The sequence below is a fragment of the Alnus glutinosa genome, chromosome 7 (genome assembly GCF_958979055.1).
Source record: "Alnus glutinosa chromosome 7, dhAlnGlut1.1, whole genome shotgun sequence".
Lineage (NCBI taxonomy): Eukaryota > Viridiplantae > Streptophyta > Magnoliopsida > Fagales > Betulaceae > Alnus > Alnus glutinosa.
Genome location: NC_084892.1, coordinates 24953288 through 24978708, shown reverse-complemented (window position 1 = coordinate 24978708; position 25421 = coordinate 24953288). Strand labels below are relative to the sequence as shown.

The 25421-nt window shown below is 36.0% G+C and overlaps 3 protein-coding genes across 3 annotated transcripts; 2 read left to right on the top strand and 1 right to left on the bottom strand.

Annotated features, from left to right (window-relative positions):
* The first annotated feature begins 3526 nt into the window (after positions 1 to 3526).
* LOC133874046 (aspartic proteinase PCS1) lies at positions 3527 to 5137 on the top strand. Its single transcript, XM_062311880.1, has one exon. The coding sequence runs from the start codon at positions 3550 to 3552 to the stop codon at positions 4882 to 4884; it is 1335 nt and encodes a 444-aa protein (XP_062167864.1). The 5' UTR covers positions 3527 to 3549; the 3' UTR covers positions 4885 to 5137.
* Positions 5138 to 10845: 5708 nt separating this feature from the next.
* LOC133873490 (laccase-17-like) lies at positions 10846 to 13974 on the top strand. Its single transcript, XM_062311190.1, has 6 exons — positions 10846 to 11013; positions 11105 to 11256; positions 11348 to 11592; positions 11679 to 11810; positions 11953 to 12915; positions 13722 to 13974. Exons 1-6 carry the CDS (start codon positions 10924 to 10926, stop codon positions 13850 to 13852), a joined length of 1713 nt encoding a protein of 570 aa, XP_062167174.1. The 5' UTR covers positions 10846 to 10923; the 3' UTR covers positions 13853 to 13974.
* Positions 13975 to 23016: 9042 nt separating this feature from the next.
* On the bottom strand, positions 23017 to 24552 carry LOC133873366 (zinc finger BED domain-containing protein DAYSLEEPER-like). The gene is made up of 3 exons (XM_062311082.1): positions 23538 to 24552; positions 23353 to 23480; positions 23017 to 23223 (listed from the first exon to the last, which is right to left on the bottom strand). Exons 1-3 carry the CDS (start codon positions 24550 to 24552, stop codon positions 23017 to 23019), a joined length of 1350 nt encoding a protein of 449 aa, XP_062167066.1.
* Positions 24553 to 25421: the final 869 nt, after the last annotated feature.

Below are 25421 nucleotides of genomic sequence, written 5' to 3'. Positions count from 1 at the left end.
GTCCTTAAAAGAGTGGAGCATAACATGTGCATGTGCATGCTGATGCACCTCATGACTGTCTCATATGTTTTGCACATTCACCACTAATTGCCTCTGCACGGAAATTGGATTTGACAAGTCTACTACGTACTACCACGTGTAAATCTCAAAAAATTTAATAATATTAAATTTAAAAACTCTCTACGGAAATATACAAATTCTTCTGTTAAGCTCCTGGAGGCCTTAAAGTGAAGGTCCTAGAACAAATTTATGGGCTTTGAGTTTGAAATGGGATTTTTTATTTATTTTTTAAATTATGTACATCATTCAATAAATGAGAAAAGAGTTAAAGCAACAAAAAGTTTAACAGGATAGGACTTCCCAACAATAAACCAAAATAAGTCATAAATGTCTCGAACCTTTAAACCTTTGACATAAGCTAAAGAATGGACAGCATAAAGTAGTATAAGCACTAAAACAGAAGAGGGTAAGAGAATGACCCTTGCAAGACCCTTCAACTTTATCTAAACCCACAATGAAAGGGACACGGACAAAGACATGATCCTCGAAATACCCTTCAACAACCTTACTTGAATTAACCCCCAAAGAAAGAGACGCAAGTAGGGGCATGATCCTCGAAAAGACCCTTCAACCCTATTCAAATCTTAGTTAGGTGAAAACTACAACAACTACCATGAGGAGGCCTGAGCGTGTGGTGGGGCAGGTGTGGTGAGGCAGTGATTGAGGAAACTAGATCTGAATTGGAAAAACCCATATCTACTTTCCTTGGGTGGCGCATAGGGCTCACTCCAGGCAGAGAACAAGCGGCGGAGTGCAATGGCGGCTGGATCTGGAGGAGAGGGACTATGGAGGAAGCAAAATTTGTGGAGATGCTGTCATTTTGGTAGGAAAACCAAGAAAAAAAAAAAAAAAAAAAAAAAAAAAAAAAAAAAAAGAAAAGAAATAATACCGCACAAGGCTGAGGGGGGGGGGGGGGGGGGGGGGGGGGGGGAGGAGCCCATCCCTCCTCCCAGAGACACAGCACAGGCGGACAAAAACCTCCCTTAAGGAGGTAAATTTGTTGCATGGATAGAGAGTGTAACATAAAAGATATATTGAAACATGGGATTTAATTTGTTGTGTATTTTGATAAACTGAGAAACAAACGTGAGGATGATAGATTGACAATTAACAATTAACAATTAGTAAGTAGAGTTGAATAAAAAGAAAAAAGAGTAAGTAGAGTTGTTGAAGGGCCTTCTCGCCACCCAAGTAAGAGAGCCGCTTTAAGCCTCTAATCAGTACGTGCATCTGTTTGTGCAGCATGGGACACACATAATTTAGTGGATGCAGTGTTCCAATTCTGCATGTGTCTGTTTTTTGTTTTTATTTTAGCTATGTATTTAATTTATAGGAGCCTGTTGATTTTTTTTTTTTAAAAAAAAAAAAATTATGAGTTTTTTTTAAATGGGTTTAATCTAATTTTTGAACTAAATATACTTGTACATTGTAATATGAAAATAGAAATTAAATTGTAAACACTAGACAATATATATAAGTATTTATAAACTGAATTCTAATCTAAAAAAAAAAAAAAATACATATTTTTATAATCTTTGGACAATACAAGTAAATTGAAAAAGACTACAAAATACAATTGAATTGAATTATATTATCTGAAAAAAAAAAAATACAAATGAATTCAATTCAATTGCCTTAAAATAATGTCCATAACTGGATGGTGGACACACAATGTCAATTAAGTGTTTTAGTGACATTTCAAATTAACAAGTCAAATTAGCCAATAATACTACATGCATGAAGTGCACATAAATAAAGTCCCAACATGCATTCAGCATACATAATGCATGCAACCCACACCATAATCTACAAAAACTTCATCAAAGTTTCAAAACCAAAAGCATGAATTTGTCATGAAAGTACGAAAATGGCGGAGAGGGATGGGAGAGAGAGAGAGAGACTCGTTTGAAGATGTTAGTGTCTTCTTTGATAAGATAGAGAGCGCTCCATAGAGAGGGAGAGACTAAGATTGCAAGAGTCAAAGAGAGAGAGGGTTGAAGGGGAGATGCAAAGAGAGGGAGAAAGATAATGAGACATTAATTAGGGTTTCATTTTTTATTCATTTTCCTATACGAACAAGGTTGCTTTGGGATTAGATTTTGAAACGACGTTGTTTTATAAGATAAAACTATTTTTATTTATATATGGGTACTTGTGCAAAACACTCACACTGCCATACGCACTAATTAGATAAGAATTGACTTCGTCACGAGCGTGGCTATAAAGAGTTATTTGTACCTGTGAGAGATTCGAACCTTAAACCTGATGCTTAATAAAGATGCCACCAAGTTCAAGACCTTAGCCACCTGACTCTAAAGAATTGTTTAAACTCAATGAAATTCGAATCTTAGATATAAGGGGAATGCTACCAAATTCAAAACCTTTACCACTTGAGTCAACCCTTTAAGTTAATTTTCTATGTATTTTCTTGAACCTTTTTTGTATTCCTCCATTTATGAACCAAATTTTTTCACCTTGCCCACAAATAGAAAAAGACTAAATTACCCCCCTACCAGTACTCATGCCTACCCATGGGGAGGGATTCTTGATCGAAGTTTCCCTTGGAGTATTTTGAAAGAAAAAGACGAAGAAAAAGAAAAGATCATGTGCTGTACATTATCTTTAACTCTTGTGATATCCAACCACTAGCAGATCGAAGTTGCTCATGAAGCCATGCTTTTAGCACGAGGGGGTGCCATCGTCCCAAAATAAGCAGAGGGCACACCTACTTTTTTGTGCTTCAATTTTCGGAGACAAAAACGAAGCACACACCTGCCTCTGTAAAAGTTTCATGTACGGCCCCTCTAATCCCAGCAAAAAGCGAAAATAAAAATAAAAAATAAAAAATTACAATATCTCTTCCGGGATAGAATTAATCATCTCTTCCAACCAGTTTGCTTTCTCAATCCCCATTGTTTAGAGAATCATAATCACCATACGCAGAAGACAGTAGGACCACCGTGAACACTCCCTAATTCAGTTGACTTGCGACGGTGGTCCTGCTTAATTAATTAAGGAGGGCTAATTGATTAATTTTACCTAATTAATTACTCTTAAATTTTGTTGTGCAGAAAGCTTGTGAAAGTGAGAGAAAGCGTGCTGTGAGTCAAAGCCTAAAGACGCGTAAGATCTACCTGACGTATGTATATATGTATACCAAACGATAAACATACAAAACAAACAACGTTGTCTGGTCCGGTATATGAACGACACCGTTTAACTCTCCTCGTAGATCTAACTCTCCGAAGAAAGATCTTTTTGATCCAAAGCTCAGAGATCTTCAGTACCTTCAGAAATCCTCACACTGTTGACTGTCCTACACATTCTTGTTAACCACTAAAAGCTTACCTGAATTTCATTAACTTGCAGTACCGTAGTGAGATATACAAATATATATTATATTATATTATATTATATATATATATAGTTGTCACTGTGTTTCATTTATATTCACCCAACTGTTCCATCTGAAATTTAATCAAAACCACCATGAAAACCTACATTCACTGCAAATCCTACCCAAACCCATTTCTGAACTCTCTTTCTTTACTTGTTTTTTACACTGCCTTTTGCGCCATTGGCATTGAGCTCTCCTCCTCTCAAGCACCGACGCTTGTTTTGCCCCTCAAAACCCAGGCGGTTCCATCTGGGTCCGTCCCAAGACCACCAAACAAGCTTCCCTTTCACCACAACGTGAGCCTCACCGTCTCTCTCACCGTCGGCACGCCTCCCCAGAACGTGACCATGGTCATCGACACAGGGAGCGAGCTCTCCTGGCTACACTGCAACAAAACCCGAGACTTTCCTACCACGTTCGACCCGACCCGATCCTCCTCCTACTCGCCCATCCCCTGCTCCTCGCCCACCTGCACGAACCGGACCCGGGACTTCACGATACCCGCTTCGTGTGACTCCAGTCAGCTCTGCCACGCCACGCTCAGCTACGCTGACGCGTCCTCCTCCGAAGGAAACCTCGCGTCCGATACGTTCTGTATCGGAAGCTCCGAGATCCCGGATATGGTTTTCGGGTGCATGGTTTCGAGTTTCAGCTCCAACTCTGATGAAGACTCCATGAACACCGGGTTAATGGGTATGAACCGTGGGTCCCTCTCTTTCGTTTCTCAAATGCAATTTCCGAAATTTTCGTATTGCATTTCGGCTTCCGATTTCTCGGGCCTGTTGTTACTCGGCGACGCCAACTTTTCGTGGCTGGCACCGTTGAATTACACGCCGCTGATCCAAATCTCCACGCCGTTGCCTTACTTTGACCGGGTCGCTTACACGGTTCAGCTCGATGGGATTAAAGTATCGGATAAGTTGCTCCCGCTACCGAAATCAGTGTTTGTACCGGACCACACCGGGGCGGGTCAGACCATGGTGGACTCGGGGACCCAGTTCACGTTCTTGCTGGGTCCGATTTACACCGCGTTGAGGAGCGAGTTCTTGAACCGGACCTCTGGGGTTTTGAGGGTTTTGGATGATCCGAATTTCGTGTTCCAAGGAGCTATGGACTTGTGCTACCTGGTCCCACTGAGTCAACCGAGACTGCCACGATTACCAACGGTGACTTTGGTGTTTCGGGGGGCCGAAATGACGGTATCGGGCGATTCGATCTTGTACCGGGCACCGGGTGAAGTTAGAGGAAACGATTCGCTGTACTGCTTCACATTTGGGAACTCTGATCTGCTGGGCGTGGAGGCGTTCGTGATTGGCCATCATCACCAGCAAGACGTGTGGATGGAGTTTGATCTCCAAAAATCTAGGATTGGTTTGGCTCAAGTACGGTGCGATTTGGCGGGTCAGAGATTTGGTTTGGGACTGTAGGTCCCACGAGCTTGTAGCTATAGATTTTTTCAATGGACGACGGATCTGTAGTTTTAGATTATTATGTAGTCCTTGGGCCATGCTATTATAGTGGTCATAGGGATTAGTTACCGTCCGATCTATGATCCACCCGCTTTGTATGAGGTGTAATCATAGAACTGGTGAGCCATTTGATTGGACGGAAATTAATAATTGTTAAGAAAGAATAAGAAAGAGAGATTGGGAGATGATTTCCCCCGCTTTGTACATGGAATTTTGAGCATTTTATGAATATTTTTATTTTATTTATTAATATATATAATGTCACATCAGGAATATTTTGTCACGTACAATATAAACGACAAAATTTAATCTGAACCTTAAAATGAATCTCTCCATTTCACTTCCCAGGCCGTGATCCATAGTACCCGCTTATGGCTTAACAATCTCAATGTGCATAAGTTTGGTAATATTGTTAGACATGAGTAAGATGGTACAATTAATTTTCTAAGGAAAGTTGTTGAGAATTTAAAGAGGGAGAACAACTGGGTTCAGGATTAAACTCCTTTTGCCTACCCTCCCCCCTTCCAACCCATTAACCCCTTTCGTGGAATTTGATGGTACATTGGCTAAAAGCATTTGTAGTGAGGTTGCCAAAGAGTTGATATCATCAAAATCATATGAGAAATCTAAAAAACACCTTTGCAGCAAACTTTCTATTGTTACAATAAATCAGTCAAGTGTCAAACACCATTGTCTTTTCAATCGAGTAAAGAGAGCCTCGTCTCTTATTATTTTTTTGTTTTTTATTTCATTTTCGTGGATTCCAACTTCTTTCATCTCTTTCCTATCCTCTTCACTGTTCCCCTTTTGTGTTTGGCGCTAGAGGATCTAGAAGCAGAGCCATAGAGGAGAAAAAAGCCGGTCGACAGAGGAGAAGCCGGCCGGAGAACGGGTTGGGTCCGGAGATAGGCGCAACAGCGAGGCCGGGTTTTCTCGTTGCGGCAATATGAGGCGCATCGCTAGGGATTAGGGTTCCGGCAGATCTAGAAGCAAATGAGGCCCAGAAGAAGCCAACCGTCATCGAAGAGGGTTGGGTCTGGCGGAAAACAAAGGATTCTAGAAAAAGGTTGGGTTTGGTGGAGAAGAGAGGATTCTAGAACAATGAAATGTTAGTTAGTTGAAAAGTTAATAAAAAATAGTATTTATTTTAAAATAGAGAATATTTAAAGAGTTTGGTATTTAGACATTTTAAAAACTAAATAGCTAAAATAACAAAAGTGATATTTTCAATCAAAATTGAAAATCAAAATTTGCTGAAATTTTGACACCTTCACTATAAATGCTCTAAGTTGTGTGCTCTCTTAATAGCCACTTTCTGATGTAATTCATGAACCTCATTTCGATGCATTATAACCAATCTTGCCATCACACCTAATTTCAGTTAAACTCTAGGGCTTCTCAAACAAAGCATGCCATAAGAATATTCAACGAAGACAAGTTTGAGTTGTGTGAAGATGTTGGAAATTGGGCCAACAGGATAGTCCAGCCCATTGAGACAAACTCTCATTTGTGACCACAGGCCCAGAATATAAGATAAGCCTGGAACTGAGCCCAATCGCCTAGCCCAATTCTTCCCGAGCAAATAATTAATTTAAACATCAGAGTTATCTCTTGCCCGCGCATCCCCAACAAGCTCTTGCCACTAATTCTCTTTCTCTTTTACATATATTCCTCTAACCAAACCCACGTGTTCATTCAACCGGAAACTGTTCTAAGATAAGAGATTTAACTTTTAAAAAGAACAATAATCATAATTAAAATATGTACCATGACAAGAAAATAAGGGGGGAGAAGAAAGTGATTCACAAAATATAGACGTCAGTAAGTCTCTAAATCACATGCTTTTATGGTTTTTTTTTTTTTTTTTTTTCTCTTTTCTTTTCTTTTAAGATTAAATATATAATTTGGTACGTGTGGTTTTTTCAAAAAAGTACTTAAGAGTTTTTAAAAGTGACAAAATTAACACTTCTATTTTACAAATTTATTAATTTGATATGTCTGTCCATCTATCGTTTAAAAACCCAACATAACTTTTCACGTATGCAAAATTCTACCTCAGCTCATAAAAAAATTAAAAAAAAAATAATGAAAATGCATAATAATAATAATAAAACAAAAATGATAGAGGGGATGACTCTTCCTTCTCACATGAACACTTTGCCCTAACAAATAGAGGTACACAATCTATTGTGGTTGTGCGCAACCACAACCAGTAAAGATTATTACCAATTGTCGGTTATTCGGTTATCAAAAACTGATTATTAATCGGTAACCAATTCTCTTACATTATTTGATTTTTATTATTATTTTTTTTTTTAAAAAAAAAAAAAAAACAATATCCAACCATTCAATATTCAATGCCCAATACTAAATAGTTATTAGATTTTATACCTCCAAAAACGGGAGTGCAAGCCACTGATACAAAAATGAGAATCAACATGACAATACCGGCCGTCAGATGAGAGGAAAGATATGGAAGACAGATTTCCCAACCAATCAATCTGGTCAAAGCAACTCTGTCAGTTTTCCTCCACCGATTAGATTCATTACCAACATGCAGCTCCGGCTGTTGGTACGTAATGTAGCTACCTATTGTGATGTGCTTTCACTATTTGCCTTATCTTGAATATCAACCTCACAGGTGGATTAGATCGTGCAATATTCTTCCTTGCACCTATTTTGATGCTTCTCAATATATATATATAAATTGGTTATTAGTTACTTGATTATTAACCGATTTTTTTAAAAAATTTAACCGGTAACCACAATCGAAGTATCTAATTATATATCTAGTTACAGTTATTTTTAGTTATCCGGTTAGTAATTGTTTGCGATTATTATCGGTTACTGGTTATTAATTAGTAGTTAATAACCGCCCTACTTAATTGTACACCCTTACTTAAAAGGGGATTTTGACTATCCTGAGAGAGGTATTTGGTGTAGCCACTCCTTGTGAACTAGTTTTTCAAGGTGGCTCTCTTAAAACATGGTCGGAAGTGGAGCGAGAGGTCCATACATACAACTAGAAGCATAGTGGTTGGAGTCTAGTAGTAATTATATATATTGTATGCTTTTCACGTCTTCATGAGATTAATGACCGGACGGGACCTCGTACCCTACATTTTAACCAAACTTTGACTTTAGAATCTTGCTTTTTCTACGTGTAGGTCATAGGTAACTTTAATTAGTAGGTGTGGTTTAATTTACCATCGATCCCTGCCATGTAGCTTTGCTTAGAAACTCCTTAAACAACGTACGACTCCCGCGCCCTAACACCGACCACCTTAATTTGTCCGTGTCCATGAAAGTGAAAAAGCGACTACTGATAACTCATGATCCATCCATTGATGCTGGCATGGACAATAGAACAACCGCAATCTTCTTGATTTGCTTGATTACCAATATATATATAATTAATAAGGCTTGAGATTAAACTACTGAACAATAATGTCCTCCAAATAGCGTACGTACGTACGTACCTGCTAGCTTAATTCATACAAGTATGATACACATATTAAATAGTTTTATTATTATTATTATTATATTTATACAATTTTCTTTTTTTCCAATGGGATTGAACTTTAATATATGCTCTCATCGGCACTATGTATAGTTGTTAATTGTGCTAAGTTGTATTATTATAAATTTATAATCAAAAACACTATTATCATGATCGTCAATAGTTTTTAGTTTACTTTTTTTTATTACTGTTTAATTAAACACAAATATTTTAATTTTATCCATATTCTTGAATTTATATATATATATATATATATATATATATATATATATATATATATATATATATATATGTTGAAATAAAATATGCATATGTTATATGTGAGATGGATGTTTATGTTTTTATCCTAATTTAAATATCCTGCTTTCCTTTTTGGGATGTTTCAACATACGTGTCAACTTTCTTCATTTTTCTTATTATCCATATTTCAAAAAAGAAAAAAGAAAAATAAAGAAATGATTCCTAGTAAAATCCAAATATAAAATAAATGATATTTCAAGTGTCTCATTAGATTTAAAATTTTATCGCTACCATTCTCTCAAAGAGAAGCCAGCCATAAACTTCATCCTTCAGAAAACAGATCTGAAAGGAGGAGTCATTTTTTTTCTTCTTCTTTTTTACTCTTCGCTCCTATCCTCCGGTCCCCTCCCATTCTGGTTTTTCTTTTGTTTGTAGGTATGCTCTGATAAGATCATCAATTTTGGCATCCCTGCAATACATTTCGTTGGTCTACCTTCGTGTTGTGCCGTTCATCTCCTCCTTACCTGCTGCTGCTGTTTGCTGGTTGTGTTTTTGCTTTGAATAAAAGTTTTTCTTCTTTCATCATGGATGATATATGGGATGAAAGTTAGTTAGGTGTGAGAGGTTATCTCTCACGGCCTGGATAGTTCGGTGTGAGGAATTATCTCTCACGGCCGGTTTAAATAAATTTTTAGGATATTTGGCTACCATTGTCTTAGATCTAGTCTCTGCTCGGAGTAGATATACTCTTTACCTATTTTTGTACGTACATAGGTTAGTGGAAGATGCAAGTCATAGATAGCACTTTATTGTAAGAATTTTATTTGTATCTATGAGTATGGAACCTCACAGCATGTGATTATGATTTTACAGAGCTTTATGCTTTGTGATGTAAGAGCCTTATACTCGTGATCTTTGATCAATGAAATACTTAGATCTTTCGTTAAAAAAAAAAAAAAGATGTATTATTAGATTTTTATCTATATATAATTATGTGATCATTTCAAGTCAAAACAAATAAAAACTAGGCGCGGAGGATGTATTTGTTTATATCTAAATAAAAGTACTTAATTAATATATCTACTAAATTAGCTTCTTCTTAAAAATTTATTACAATTTTTTTTTTAAGATATATAACGTCAGAAATATGCTACTCTCTGTCGTATATAAATTATAATCTGTCGGTGTACTATAATATATGTACCTATAAACAGGACCAGCTGAATAGAAGCAAGAAGTCAAGCAGCTTGAATTTGCATGCAATATTCATTATCTTTGATTACACTCCAAAATTAAGTTCCTTAATTAGTAGGTGCCCGTGCCTCCCTTTCTTGCCTGCTATGGAAGTTGGTTGGTCCCAATAAAAAATGTGTACTTGTTTGGATTGCATCATCATGATTCATGAGCAAGGAAAGTTCCAACGCCGAAAATAACGTACGTGTCGGTCAACTGGCGTGACCGGATTTTCTTTCACAGCACTCCAAAATTGTTCTCGAATTATTTTTTAGTTTATAATTAAATAGAGGGTAGCGAGAAGTTTATATACATATGATTAAGATTAAACTTAACTCATGTGGGACACAAAAATCGTAACATATTATCATACTTTTGTAGTCGATGTTTACGACAGCTCACTCTATTAACACTGACCCGATGGTAGCCCTTTCTCTTTTGGCAGCTCCACTCACCTATCAATAATATTTTAATCCAGCCCATAAGTCTTCCCCTATTGAGACAAGAGTTACAAACACTCAAGAGACAAGACTAACAAGATGATAAATTAGATTTATTGTTATTAATATAGAAGTAGAAGAAACTTGTGACGTTCAGATTATTTCTCTGTAAATAGAGTCTTGTATACAATCAAATAGAAATGATGTAACCAACAAAAGGCTTAGACGTGTGGATGTAGGCTATAGACCGAACCACCTAAAATATATGTTTTCTCTATTTCCTTTATCTCTTTTTAAATTAGATTTATAGTTCTGATACCAAATGATATAAACTTTGGGTATGTAGAACTTACGTACCCTTGAAAACCGGCTTACCAGTGGAGGGTACTCAAGAATCAAGAGCTTATATATATCTGATTAAGATTAAACTTAACCTATTTAAAACACAAGTACCGTACCAGTTTCACTGACCTTCTTAATTTTTAGCATATATATATAACTCTGCCTCCCTTAACCTTCTCCAACAGAGAGAGTTAGGGAGAAAAGGGTGCATCACCAACAAACATGAGACTTCTTCTTATTTTCCCATTCATAGCTTTTCTTCTGCTTCTTCCTCAACTTGCAGCCGGCAAAACCAGGCACTACAAGTTTAACGTACGTGACTCGATCGATCCCATGCATGAATTTCCTTAATGTTCTCCAATATTATTTCTGTTGATTCTTTCTTCCATTTCTTATTTTGTAGATCGTATTACAAAATGTAACACGCCTGTGCCACACGAAGAGCATGGTTACTGTAAATGGACAGTACCCTGGGCCTCGCATTGTGGCGAGGGAGGGTGACAATCTTCTTATTAAAGTGGTCAACCATGTTAAAACGAATATCTCTATCCACTGGTATGGGGCTTAATTCATCACCTAATTAATACCATAATTAAGAGCAAGATTTGTTGGTTAATTAATATGGAATCCTTTCTCTTTGAAACAGGCATGGAATTCGACAACTTCGAAGTGGGTGGGCCGATGGACCCGGATACATAACTCAGTGCCCCATACGAACTGGCCAGAGCTATGTCTACAACTACACCATTGTTGGTCAAAGAGGGACTCTGTTTTGGCATGCCCATTTTTCATGGCTAAGAGCCACTGTCTATGGCCCACTACTCATTCTTCCCAAGCGTGGCATCCCCTATCCATTTGCCAAACCTTACAAGGAAATTCCCATCATCTTTGGTAATTAAGTAATGACTTTTGCTTAATTAACCATTATCTCTACGTAATTGTTAATTATTAAGCATACCAACGTACATGAATCGCAGGAGAGTGGTTTAATGTAGACCCTGAGGCAATTGTTAGCCAGGCCCTCCGAACAGGTGCAGGACCAAACGTCTCGGATGCCTATACCATCAACGGGCTTCCGGGGCCCTTGTACAATTGCTCCGGCGCCGGAGGTATCAGATGATCAAAAGCTATCATCACTAACCCTTCTTTCAAATTCCACATAGAAATATATATATATATATATATATATATATATATATATATATATATATATATATATATATATAAATTAAATGCTCCTTCCATTGGCAGATACATTCAGGCTGAAGGTGAAAGCAGGGGAAACTTATCTTCTTCGCTTAATCAACGCTGCACTCAACGACGAGCTCTTCTTCAGTATCGCAAACCACTCTATAACCGTTGTTGAAGCTGACGCCGTTTATGTTAAACCGTTTGAGACCGATACGATACTCATCAACCCCGGACAAACGGCAAACGTTCTTCTCAAAACTAAACCTCACTTCCCAAACGCCACTTTTCTCATGGCCGCAAGGCCATATGCGACCGGCCTCGGCACCTTCGACAACTCCACTGTCGCCGGTATCCTTGAATATGAATTACCATCTAATTATTATTATTCAACGAAGAAGTTTCCACTCTTCAAACCAACTCTGCCCGCTCTCAACGACACGTCCTTCGCCGCAAATTATACGAGCAAACTCCGAAGCTTAGCGACTGCTCAATTCCCCGCTAATGTTCCCCAAAGCGTTGACAAGCGCTTCTTCTTCACGGTAGGCCTTGGAACAAACCCGTGCCCGAAAAACCAAACATGCCAAGGACCCAACGGAACAAAGTTCGCAGCTTCGATCAACAATATCTCCTTTCCACTTCCGGCGACGGCTCTGCTTCAAGCCCACTTCTATGGACAATCAAATGGCGTTTACACCGCCGATTTTCCTAGCAACCCACAAAATCCTTTTAACTATACAGGGACTCCGCCGAACAATACTAGAGTTTCCAATGGAACCAAAGTAGTAACTCTCCCTTTCGGCGCTAGCGTGGAGCTTGTCTTGCAGGACACTAGTATTCTCGGGGCTGAGAGCCACCCTTTACATTTGCATGGATTTAATTTCTTTGTTGTTGGACAAGGTTTCGGCAACTATGATCCACACAAGGACCCGACAAAGTTCAATCTTATTGACCCCGTTGAAAGAAACACGGTCGGTGTGCCGTCCGGCGGTTGGGTTGCAATTCGGTTTCTAGCAGACAACCCAGGTGAGAAATATCAGTTCGATCATTGGGTAAATATGCTTCAGGGAAAATCTTACCGGTTGAAGTACAGGCACTTTTGCGATCATACTTTTAAAGTTTAAAAATTTGCATCTCAAGAACTTTTTCTTTTTAATTTTACCATTTTTTTTTTAAAGGAGGCATTTAATTTGTACAGTTTAATAATTTTTTTTATTAAAAAAAAAGGGATAAAATTAAAAGGAAAAAATTCTTAGAATACAAACATTATAAATTTAAAAAATTTGAGATTATAATTACAAAAGTGCCTATACTTTGAAGGGTAAGTAAAGTTTCCTATATTTTATTTACAGAATTCAATAATCCTAATTAGGACACATGTGAGGTACAATAGTTTTCTCGTTTCTCAACATGAGTAAGGAAGAGTAATTCTAGAAGTCATTCTTATGTCCCTTTAAAAATATTGTGTTATTAAAATCATTATTGGATCAAAATCTAATAGTGACCAATCACAAATCAAATTGTGATTTTAAAAGCCGAACACTTCTTTTTTAGAAACACACAAGAAGAACTTCTAACATTATCCCGAAACCCGAGTAGGAACTCACTTCCCATAGAATCTTTCAATTTTTGAATTGACATGCGGAATTTTTGTTAGCTATTTATTTTTAAATAGAGGATTCAATTTCTTTTAACTAATTAAATGAGGGGTTTTTTTATTTTTTATCCCTTTTCTATTCAAATTGAGGGAGGGGGGAAAAGAAGATTAAATGAGGTTTGTTCACTAATTATTTGGAGCTAATCAAGTTTATTATTTTGTGTGTTAATTATAGGGGTATGGTTAATGCATTGCCACTTTGACGTCCACTTGAGCTGGGGTCTAAGAATGGCTTGGGTTGTTCTAGATGGAAAGTTTCCTAATCAGAAGCTGCCTCCTCCTCCGTCAGATCTTCCGAAATGTTGATTTTCACAAGTCCTGGATTGAGTCTCAGATTTAGCTGGAGGGATCAACTGGAATAAAATATTGGGCCTTTAATTTTAATTTTCAGTACTTGGCCTTTGTCAATTGAAATTAAAGTGCTGCAATATTGCTTTTCATTATTATCATTATATTATTTGGTTAATAAGTTTGGAGTTCAATTATACATGCAACCTCCTTTAAAGCATGAGATGATAACATATCCATCTTATTGAATAATATTGACTTAGGACAAAAAAAAACAAATTAAACAAACAAAGAAGCTATTTATTGGCTCTATGCCCTTGCATTCTCATTCTCTACAAGTATCGCATTTCTCAGTAGGGCCCTCTTAGGGCATTTCTAGCAAATGCTCTAATTTTCCTATTTAGCTAATATAGGGCAAAATTCAGGTCCAATGTTACGTACCAGATGGGGATAAAAGGATGAAAACAAAAAAGTTTGCAAGCAATCATGTTTTTTTGTTATTTGGTTATTATTACATCTTTGTTATTTAGTTATTATTTATCTAGTAAAGTCTATCCTTAAGTAGGGATAAAGGGATAGTATGTTATCCCTAAGTAGTTGAGTATTATCTTTATTAATAGTTGTTAGTGATAGGATAGTCATAAGATACATCTCTATCCATATGGGAGTAGTTTATGTTTATCGCATTTCTTTGTAATTCTATATAAACCTATTGGGTTGATAAATAAAGGTAAGCAAAGATTATTAATATTCAGCTCTTGAGTTGATTTGGGAGGTATTAGGGTTCCTCGAACTATCCTTACTTATCCGTTATGCGTTTGAGTAATTAGGCACGTAACATGATGTTACGTGCCCGAGATTTGGAACGTGTATTTGGTTGTTGAACAGGGAAGGCAACAGGATCGGATCTCCTTGGTTTGCCTACGATTGCAATAGAACGTGATAATGCTAGGTAATTCGAGGAACCTAGAGACCTCCCAAACAACTCAAGAGTTGAAATTGATATTAATTGATTGCCCCCTTTATTCATCAGCTTCTCCTCTTTATAGAGTTTACAAGATACGGCTGACTAAGTAGATGAACTACATTAGGCTTCTACTAGGAAAGATTAATAAACTTCTACCACAACTTCTAAAACTTGCTACTAGGACTCTGCTACGAGGACACTGCATCTCATTGAGACCTAGTACTACTTAACTACTTGAGGACATATCCTCTTATTAACACTTCTATCTAATCTAACTACTCCACACTCTTCTTGATAGTCTTGGTCTCTAACTCCTTTTCTTGGTAGTCTTGATATCTAACTCTTCTTCTACACGTATCATTCCTCCTCCCTTAAAATTTCCCTTGTCCTCAAGGGAAAATGTTGGAAACGAAGCATAAATTCTGGTAGGAGCTCCCATGTAGCATCAGTAGGAGAATGATTCATCCTCAAGGTCTTAGAGATCTTAAAACCTAAAAAAGTGGACTACTACTCAATTGCTAACCCCCCTTTTTTTTTTTGGATACTAATATAATTTAAATATATTCCTACTCATACTAAGTGTCCTACTTAGACAACATGTCTGTTATCTACTGGGACATACATCCCTTTATTCCAATCTTACGAACATCAAACTTCTTCCACATACTCCAGTGGGTCTTCCCTGCCTTCTCCTTCCCTCAAGTCTTCTTCCTCATAAATTGCTTCTATCTTAAACAACTTCTTACATCGATGCCCAGAGAAGAATTTCTCATCACAGTTAAAGCAAAGGCCCTTGGATCGTCTGTCTGCTAACTCCGTTGGATTCAAGCGTTTTATTGCTAAATTGTGACCATAAGTTAGATTTGTAGATGGTAGAGGTGGATATCCGGTTGACTAGGAATTTTGCCTTTCTTCTGAGAACGTCGGCACGTGCCTCTGTGTATTGTGCTTGTCTTCATATAGACGAGCTAAGGCTACTGCCGACGTTAAGGACTGAGGTCGACATGCTTGTACGTCTGCTCTAATCCCATCCTTCAATCCACTAATAAATCCTCCCATCTGCTAGCTTTCCAGCCTTGCTCAGCAGTCTCTCGTACTGGCCTTGGTATTCCCTTACACTGCCGGTTTGCCTTAGTTTTGTTAGATCACCAAAATAATCCTCAAATTGTGTAGGACCATAACGGGCATGCATACCTTCCTTCAGCGTTTCCCACGTCAGAACCTCGCCACTCTCCCGGAATAATTGGTACCATAGTTGTGCTTCTTCTTCTAAGTGATAGGCGGCAAGAGGCACCTTTTCTTCCTCGGTAATATTCTGGAACTCAAAGAACTGTTCCGCTCGGCACACCCAGCTGGTGGGATCGAGTGATCCTTCGTACTTTGGAAATTGCAGTTTGGTTAACTTCGGCACGAACGAGAGATATGTTAGAATTTTCGATGAATTCTAGACCTCCTTGGTTGAGCAATTAGAGGTGCTCGGAACTCACAAATACAAGGTTTGATAATTTACTTGATTGATTTCTTATTCAATAACAAAGCAGTATTTAAAAGAACGGAATATAATAGAAAATAGAGTTCCACATGAAATAGAACTTCTATTTGACTCCTAACTCAACAATCTAACCTACTGTCAACAAGACTCCTAAAAGATAAAAATAAAAGAGATAAACATGAGGCCTCTAACCAAATACAAATACTAAAGACTCGTCTATAACTAAAGCAACAATTGAAATAATACTAATAATATAAAATACTAACAAATAATTCTAACAGACCTAATGCCTAACGAAGATTACGACTACACATGTAACATCCAACAGCTTGTCTTTAGTTCCTTTTTTTTAAAAAAAAAAAAAAGCTTGTCTTATTTTATTTATTTATTTATTTATTGCTATAGTGATTTGGTATCTTTGGACAATCACTTTAGCAAAACATTCCATTCTTTTATTTATTCTCAACAACACTTTTTTGTTATTTTATTGTTTCTCTTCTCGGCAACACTTTAGCAAAATCATCTATCGCTCCCTCTCAACATCTCAGTTGGAGAAATATAACCATTAGAAAAGATGAATGTTTGAAAATATGGGTGTTGGCAATAATATGATAAAAAAAAAATGAGAACTAATATTAAAAATAAATTAAAGAAGAGAAATAAAGAATATGTTGGAGTGTGTACAGAAAAAACAATAGTTAAAGTAGAAAAATCAAAAAAAAAAAAAAGAAAAAGAAAAATGATTTTTTGCTCGTAGACAAAAAATTTTTGGTATTTAGCTTGTACGAAAAATCAAAAAGTATTTCTTATATTTTCATTCAATCATATTAATTTATAAATATCAACTTTTATTCACAACATAAAAATATTAATATAAAACAACTAAAAAAAATCAATCTTGAAATTATGTTTAATTAAAATATATACACATATTGACTAACAATGATCATATATTTTAAAGTTGAGAGAGCCATAAATTAATAACATCCAACAATACATTCATACTACTAACAAAAGTTCAATCATGTATGTTATTACAATAATGTTAGTATTCTACTACATATCGATTGTAAATGCCAAGACCCAAAAGAGCCTAACTCATTAGCCATAAAACTTCAGAGATGCAATGTTTCATATTAAGACGCTAGAGCACTTGTAAATACTACCATGCATACCATGAGAAATAATATTTTTGCAGAAGCACAAGTTCTTAAAAAAAAAAACATAATAACACGACTTACCAAGTTAAGTGATCCATTTTTTTTTTGTCTGTGCGCGATGCACTTATTAACATAACACATAGTTTAACAAAATAGAAATGCAATAAAGTAACATAGTGGGTGATATGATGACCCCTCAAAAGCCTAAGCATTCCAGCCACCTACCCATCTGCCTCAAAACCTGAAAAGGCGAGAAAGTAAGGGGTGAGCGAAAGGCTGATCAGTAAGTAATATTCCCAACTGACTTAAAACGGTTGAGGTTGGGACTCTTTGTAATAAAGTAACATTAAAAAATTTGAAGGTGAGACTTAAACATATAACATAAAGTAATTACTTGAGTTAAAATCCATTTATCTATTTTCAAAACATTTTTCTTTTCTCTTGTCATTTATGGCCTTGCATACTATTACGCCCCGTATGCGTGGGGTCGTGCGATCCAACCTTCGAGGATCGGGCATCACCCGTGGCCTCGGGGTGCCCTAATCAGCTGATTAACTTCTGGGTGCACTCAGCATGACATTAGTGATGGCCACACTTTCCTGAAACCGTACTTCAGTGTGGTGCACTGCATCTAGCCCCGTACCGCGCTTCTTTTCTTAAGGCCAAGTGTCTTAAAACCTTAATTTACGTAATTTGGTTTCACTTTACATATGTTCATCCCTTACTTCCTTAGACTTTCAATAATCATTTAACTTAGCACGTGAAAAGTGGTACCGCTTCGTCCCGTAAAACTTTCTTTATTGGAAAAGTTTCCTAAAATGGAAACTTTCCTTAATTAGAAACTTTCTATAAATTGAATCTTTTCTTCATTTGGGAAAAATCACTAGAATAGAAGCTCCCCTCGTTTGAAATCATCATTCTTGATACGGAGCATATATACCCACTTTTGAATGACAACTTAGTTATAAATCATTCTAATGCAATGAGCTTTTTAAATCATATGATGATGAAAAAAAAAAGGAACATATATAAAACACTAACAAATTAAGATAAATTTCATAACAAATACATGTCATAAAAATATTTAAGATAATAAAGCATTACTTTGCAGGGTAATTAAACTTTCAAAATAATCCATCATGACATGTATAGTAAAAAGAATTGAGAATTTTTAGAATTGAAATACATTTGAAAAGGGTAAGGAGTACCACTTACCTCGCTATTGCGGTAAGATAAGCGAGGATCTGCTAAGACCTGAACAATAAAGTTCATCTGGGTTAGCCCAGAGCTAACTACTCAACTACCCTAATTAAGAGTATATCGTCTCTTACACAACCTTCCTAACCCTTTCCTCCTATTAAAATAATTTTTTTTAATAATAATTAATTAATTAATTAATTAACTTTTTCTTTTCTTTTCTTTTCTTTTTTTACTAATAAATAAAATTAATTAATTAATTATATATATATATATATGAGGGCTTGGGTCAAGAATGGCCCATTTGGACATCCTCCTAACTAGGTGAAGGACTAAGGCCCAAAATTTACTAAATAGGTCTAAACTAGTGCTTCCTCACTTAACCTACTTGGGCCATTGGCCCAAAACACCTAAGGCTATTCACTTAATAAATTTTGGATCAACATCCACCTAAACATGGCATGGAACTAAATTTTCCAGATTTAATTCAAACCTTTTTTTTTTTTTTTTCTTGTCACATATGAGAAATATCATATTTTTCTAAAGTAGTTTTAACATCACTTTAAGTGTTAATGTTTAGGAATAATTTATCACTCAAAAGAACCATACTATAAGACTTTTTTTTTTTTTTTTTTGTTATAAAAGATTATAACCCAATCTAAAATCCAAACTCATTACTCATTTTTAAAACCATTTTTCACATCATTTTACAACTATGGACATTTGGTATGAATCCTATGTCATTTCCATGAAGAATATTACTAAAGGGTCATTATGAAGTCTTCTTTATAGCAAGGTGGTGTTCATGAGCTCATACAATTGGTCATTTACAAAACTCTTGGTCATCTAAGATAAGGTAGATGTGATTTAGGAAAAATAAAACATAAGGTACATAGGTTTGGGTACAACACATGCTTTTATGAGGTCTTTTTAAAATGCGTTTTTATGATATAAAAGAAATTTGACAATATAAGAGTTAAGTTATCTAATAAAATAATTTAGTCACATTTTCATGGTTTAAACAAATATTTATACAACATATGCAAAATATCTCATCTAGGTTGAAGTATGCTAACACATGGTTTTAAATACCCAAATAAAATATAACATACAAGTTAAAGCATGACATAAATGGTAGCTTGAAAGAGGAGATAATGAGTTACTTACAAGGTTAAGGCAAAAATTACACTAGAACTTAAAGGCTTCTCTAATGGAGGAGTGGGATGAGCTCTTTGAGAAGTTGAGAGGTGAGGAAAAAATGAAAGAGTGGATGGAGTGAAATGGGAGGGCTTGGATGTGTAGGTGGGAATTGGGGGGGGGGGGGGGGGGGGTAAGAAACAATTTCCCTTATTTTGGGGAAGTAAAAAAGGAGCTTTGCTCTTCCAAATGAAGAAAGATTGCTCCTATTAACTAGTTCATTCCATGTAAAGGTCCCTTTTCTTTTTACCTAGGTGGTCTTATGCATGGAGTGGTTTGTGATTTCAAGACCACTTAATTAATAAGGATCATCTATAATTAAACATAATTTGAAAATAGTTAATGCACATAATTAAAATAAGTCATGTTACATTAAAATCACAAAGTTTTATTTCATATTGTTTTATATGACATATGTTATAAATTAATCCTTAATTTATGAAATCAAGTATTTTTTTCATTATCTCTTTTAGAAAGCTTGATCCAATTTTTATTAAGCTTACTAGGCCCAATGACATGGTTCATAAGTTTAGGCTCAAGACCTTGGTCAAATTCCTGAGTATAAACATAATGGTGTTACATCGATAATATGCAAAATTTAATCTCCATGGTTGTTGAAGAATTTTTTCAACAAAATCTGTTGAAGTCTAGCATTCTTTGCTAGAAATGCAATGCAACATTTTCATCGTACATCAAGTGGTCAAATGCATATGCAAGCATAACCTCGTCATATTCTTTCTTCTTCATTACTTCCTTGTAAAGATGATTTGCATCGACCAGGCCCTTACTAAGAGTTTTAAGTATTGTTGCAACATCTTTCAACCGTTTAGATATTTGACTATAACAACTATTTTCACTGTCTGCATGACTTCTTTTCTTGTAAGACCTTTCGGCTGAAGTTGAATAGGAAGAAGCAACATCTTTTCCTTTGACAACGCTTTATCAAAATCGAAATCTATATATTTTAAATCAAAAACATTATCACGCTTATTTATATTATTATCATGCAGAATAAAAGATCAATTTTAGACATCGAATATGAAGTTTAGCAGTAAATTCTAGCAGACTTTGACATGAACAAACTTTTGGTGGTATTAACAATAGTCATCAATAAGCCACTCTAGCAAATAGAAGAAAAAAAATTGTAACGCTACCAAAATTAATTAATTTAGAGTGTTACTCGTAGTACTTCTATACTAATTAGCTTGTAATTAGCTGAATTTACTACTTTAAAAACAGATTATTATGAGTAAATAAATTAAGTAGATCTAGCTAGAGTAGGCAGGAAATCACTTAAGACCTGTGCAGCTATAAAAGTGTTAGAACATATAAAAATATTATGTTCAAACTAACATGCGCAGCGGAAATAAAAGACAGGATTTAAGCTTACCTCTAGCCATATCTGCTCAAGCATTTTCACGATCCATCTGAAGAACAAGAAAAATGTTATCTAAGGGATCTTCTAACCTATGCCTATAACTGTATTGCCGTACTGATGGTGTAGACAGGCTATTAATTTATAGGCTAGGTCAGGAACCCTCAAATATGGTAAATACCGTATTGTTCCTCCCATCAAGGAAACAATTTTTTTAATTGATTTTAAATCAATTAAACGATTCCATTACGGTAATTTAATTAATTAAATTACCTAACCGTAATACCGTATATAGGGCTGTAAACGAGCCGGTCCGAGTCGAGCTTTGGCAATCCCGGACCGGATCGTTTTAAGGAAAATTTAAACGAGTCGATCCCGAGCTCGAGCCGGGCTTAAGGACCTTTGTCCGGGATCGACTCGTTGGGGGTAAGACCTTAACTCGGGACTGAGCTCGGGACTATTAAGGCAGTCCTCACGAGTCGATCCGAGTGCTCGACTCGCTCGACTCGACTCGAGCTCGAATCAAACCCAAAAAGTTTTTCTAGGTTCGATCCGAGCTTCGGGTTCAGGGCTCGGCCTGTCGAGCCCTAATTGGGTAGCTCGGCCCAATTAGGGCTCGTTTAGATCAATAATAATTGGAGAAAAAAAAAATTGAAATTTGAAGTCTGCAATTTACAAACTTGAATAAAGATTCATCTAAAGGCTAAAGTTAATAAGCTATGAATCAAAAAATGAAACAGGTTGTATCTACCTGCAACTTAAAGTACAAGTTTACAAATTACAACATTCAAACTACAAAAAGATTAGATTTACATAGTCTGAGACTTTGAAAGATATCAAATTTTACTCAAATACAAAGAGATTAAAATTAAAAGGATTACAAGTCTACAACTCTGCAAGACAACTAAAATTACAACACAATTGCAGCCTGCAAAATGTTGAAACCAATCTGAGTTGCCACTTGCCAAATGTCACAGGATCACACTGAACTAAGACAAAAAAAAATTGTTAAACTGTTTTTACTCCCTTTCATATTTAATCAAAGTTTTGTTTACCTTGATAAACATGTCAAGGGAGATTTATCATTTAAGATTTATCTAGACAGACTATACATACCAACTGCAACTTCTCCAACATAAAGGGTATAAAATATAAAGAGATCAAGTTTACAAAGAGATCAGGTTTACATGAAAGATGAGTGATTTTCATTCGAGTGAAAGACTAAAAGACAACTTAAATTAAGATATATTAACAATTTAAAAATGAAAAGTTAAAAACAATCTGAATTGCCACTGCCAAATGCCACAAAACCACACTGCACTAAGACATTCTTGGAATAAAATAAATTGCATAACAGATTTCAGATTCCCACATTTCAATCTTATCATTAGTGCATATCTTAGGACACTTGGTAATGTGACTTGCATACAAAAGATTCCCACTTACCTCCTATGCTTGTGATTCTCTTGAATTACGGGCATAAGAGGCAAATGGGAATCTCTTGGCATACAAATCCCATCACCAAAGGTCTATGGCTCAAGTATTTAGGTTTTTAAGGTTTTAGGGCTTTAGAATTATAAGTAACAGTTCAAGATTATAGGAAAATGAGAATCTGTTAGGGTTTAGTGTTTAAGAATTAAGAATTAAGATTATAGATTCATAGAATTTGGACTAATACTATCAAAGAGAATTCCAGATTCTAGGGTAAATAAGAGGAAAACAGAAATTGATCAACTTCATCTTGTATCTCGGATCCAAGACAGCAGCTATGGACATCAACAAATTGCATTCCCCTCAATACTTCTCAAATTTCTGAGTCATTTTTCCTGTCATTGATCTAATGTAGTCATGCCTATCAACACATTTCAACTGCAGAATTTCCTTCATTCTCCATACCTCAGGTAGAAACAGATTTGAGGTAGGATAATCACTTCCCGATACCATGTTTGTAACTTCATTAAAAACCGACAAAACCTGGTTTACATTCTCCACCTTTTCCCACTATTCCGAACTCAAAACCCACTGAAATGCTTGATCAACTTGGTGATATCTTGGGAACACTTCTTTGAACCCTACTGCAGTGGCCAGCATCAAGTAGGTGCTGTTCCAACGTGTGGGTACGTCTAATACCAGTTTCTTAGATGGCAAATGCAAACGTTGAGCTATTCCACTAAACTCTGTCAACCTTCCCTCCGCAGCAACCACATACTTTATTCCCTGTCTAACAGAATCAACAATGTCTCCAATTTCAAAAAGCCCTGCTTACACCAACAAATTTGTCACATGCGCACAACATCGCACATGGAATAACCGACCCCCAACAACCAACTCATTCCTCAATTCAAAATCATCTTTAATGATTCTGATGGCAGAATCATTTGCTCTTGCATTATCAACTGTTATTGTTAATACCTTATCTTCAATGCCCCATTCTATAAAACACTTCCTAAGGGCATCAACAATGACAACACCACTATGAGGATGAGGTACGTTAAAAAAGTTCAAAATTCTCTTTTGGAGGAACCAATCCGAATCTACATAATGGCAAGTAACAACTATATATGACACCCTTTGCGAAGATGTCCGCATATCAGTTGTTATGTTTACCTTCTCAACCCCACCAAGCATTGCTTTAATCTTTTTCTTCTCACTAAGGTATGTAGACATGCAATCACTTTTCACAGTTGCACGACTAATCTTTTTCCAATGGGGCGTGCATGCCTTCATAAACTTGTTAAAAAGATCATGTTCCATCATGTTAAAAGGGTACTCGTGGAACAGCACCATGTGGGATGCAAGTTCACTAACTTTCTTCTCACTCCAAGAAAAATTTGTCAACGTAACGCCCCCACCTAGCTGACTGTGATCATAGGTCAGAATCTTTTGCTTACTGTTGGACACCACATACTTCACACATGCTACCAAATGCCTACCAAGTGTTGAGGTAGAATTAGATTTGGAAATTGCAAACAGCCTCTTACACCAATTACACTGAGATTTTTTTACACCTAACACTTCAATTTGGGAGAAGTCATCCCAAACTTTAGAAGTCTTTTGCCTATGTTTCCTCTCATTTGCACTACTACTAATACCGGTACTAATCTCAACAAGAGTAGGAGCACTACCCATAGGCTGAGAATCGGTAGGACCAGGAATACATATAGTTTGGGGATCCAATTGAGGAATATCAATAGTTACTGGTTGGTCTGGTGCATTTCCACTGTCACCAACTCCAGTGGTAATGGAATGAGTAGTTGTATCATCACCTAAGTCTACTTCATTGACTAATACAACTTCATTGACTTCCATAGGCTGCCTTCTGTCCTCCATGTGCTGTTTTAAAACAAAACTAGGGCTATTAACTAAAGGTTATTTCAGATTTCTAACATAGATTACAGATTTAGGGTTTTAAAGTTTTAGGGATTAGGAATTTAGCCATTTAGGGTTTTAGAGTTCTAGGGATTAGGGATTTATGGTTTTAGAGTTTTAGGGATTAGGGATTTATGGTTTTAGAGTTTTAGGGATTAAGTTTTAGAGATTATGGATTTAGGGTTTTAGAGTTTTAGGGATTAAGTTTTAGAGATTAGGGATTTAGGGTTTCAGAGTTTTAGGGATTAAGTTTTAGAGATTATGGATTTAGGGTTTCAGAGTTTTAGAGATTAAGTTTTAAAGATTATGGATTTAGGGTTTTAGAGTTTTAGGGATTAAGTTTTAGATATTATGAATTTAGGGTTTCAGAGTTTTAGGGATTAAGTTTTAGAGATTATGGATTTAGGGTTTCAGAGTTTTAGGGATTAAGTTTTAGAGATAATCATTTTATGCTTGTGATTTAGGGTTTAGTGTTTAAGATTATGAAGTATGGGAGTTCTATGGTTTAAGTATTTAGTGTTTTAAGGTTATAACAGAGCAAAGCATAGCATATTGTTTTTAACATAGCAAAGCATATTGTTTTACAGATTACAGATTTCTAACAAAGCAAAGCATATTGTTTTAAACAACTCAGTTATACAAATCCCAGCAATCCAACATAATAGATTATAGATTTCTAACAAAGCAGAGCATAACAGATTATAGAGCATAATTTTTAAAACAACTCAGTTACTCAAACAAAGGCCATCATAACAGATTACAGATTATAGAATGTGGACTATCAAAGAGAATTGCAGATTCTAGGGCTGTTAACTAACTAGTCTAACCTC